We start from the raw sequence: 1,214 nt of genomic DNA, 5'->3' as shown, positions 1-1,214 counted from the left end.
CAGCAAAACTTAAATAATATAATTTATACAAAAAAAATTTTTACTTATAAAAATGAAAATAAATATCCGTGCGTAGGGGTGTCAAAATGGGTTGAAATTAATGGTTTTATCCAAACCAACCCATGGATCCTAATGGATCACAATTTGGATGGTAATGGATTAATGGTTTTGATGGGTTAGAGGGTTTAATGAGTTTGGGTTAAAATGGTTTGGGTGTTGATGGGTCAATGGATTATCCAATCCAACCTATTTTTTGACATTATGTCATTCTCTTATTTTTCTTCTGCGACACAATCGATTGACTATTAACACATGTTTGGGTCAATTCGGTAAGTCTCTAATCACAAAATAGTCTCCTGTGATTTTGACTGTTAACATAGTTTTCGATCTGGGTTTGGCACAATCTGTTCTGAAAATTTGATGAATTTAGGTTCTGAGTTGTGGGTTTGGGTTTCTGAATCTGTTGATGATTTTGAATTCTGGGTTACCACACTTGAGATACGAGATTCTCTCATTCCTTCCCTCGAACAACTTCATGAAGAACATGGTGATCTTCTCTCTGACCTCGCTGTCAGCTTCCCTGATCCACCGCCACCACCTGCTGAAGATAGACCAGTTTCTTCACCTCCACCTCGTGGTCTCACATATTCCGCTGCAGATGTTCGGTACAGTTATTTCTCCACCGCAGCCACGGGCCACCATGCTAGGAACTGTGGGAACCGAAATTCGCAGTGTCGATTTCCGTTTAAGTAAGGAAACTAAGAAAGCTCTAATTTCCTAGAGGTCCTGGATATCTGCTAATACCACACGCCAAGCAATCAGAACACGAGAATAACAACGATAAAGTATAAGAAATTGAAAAAAGAGCAAAGCATATCTTATTCCGAATTATCGTTTAAGCGTTACAACAAGGTAAGAGCCTGGGCTATGAGAGCTGTCGGCGAGATTCCTAGTTCTAAAACCCTAAGACGGCAATAACCTAGTTGAGTCGCAGCTCGAATAACAAAAACAGAAATATGCCTAATTGCTCTAAGTGCTAAGTTTCCTCTGAGAAAAGTCCTCTCATGCTTCTCGCCTATGACTCTTTATATATTGGCTCCTAGGTCGGTTTGCGCTTTTCCTCTTCTGTCCTTAAGCCGTCATAGCGTAAAAATGGAGATATTCCATTTTTTCCGATCTTCGTAATTATCTTCAAAATTTCGTATTTATCCGCG

At 39.5% G+C, this 1,214-nt stretch overlaps 1 protein-coding gene across 2 annotated transcripts in view; it reads left to right on the top strand.

Moving 5' to 3' along the window:
• The first annotated feature begins 248 nt into the window (after nt 1-248).
• Nucleotides 249-1,214, top strand: part of LOC106294035 — a 9,042-nt gene continuing 8,076 nt past the window's right edge. Inside the window, exon 1 of one of the 2 annotated variants that reach the window (XR_001260717.1) lies at nt 249-329. Coding sequence is in view for 1 of the 2 variants with exons in the window: in XM_013729651.1 (XP_013585105.1) it covers nt 421-707 (287 nt within the window). In the remaining variant the exon portion in view is untranslated. Of the gene's footprint in view, nt 330-351; nt 708-1,214 lie in introns of those variants that run through there. The other variant, XM_013729651.1, reaches the window with a different exon arrangement.

This window comes from Brassica oleracea, chromosome C5 (assembly GCF_000695525.1).
Source record: "Brassica oleracea var. oleracea cultivar TO1000 chromosome C5, BOL, whole genome shotgun sequence".
Classification (NCBI taxonomy): Eukaryota; Viridiplantae; Streptophyta; class Magnoliopsida; order Brassicales; family Brassicaceae; genus Brassica; species Brassica oleracea.
The sequence above is the reverse complement of the archived record's forward strand: the minus strand, read 5'-3'. Positions and strand labels throughout refer to the sequence as shown.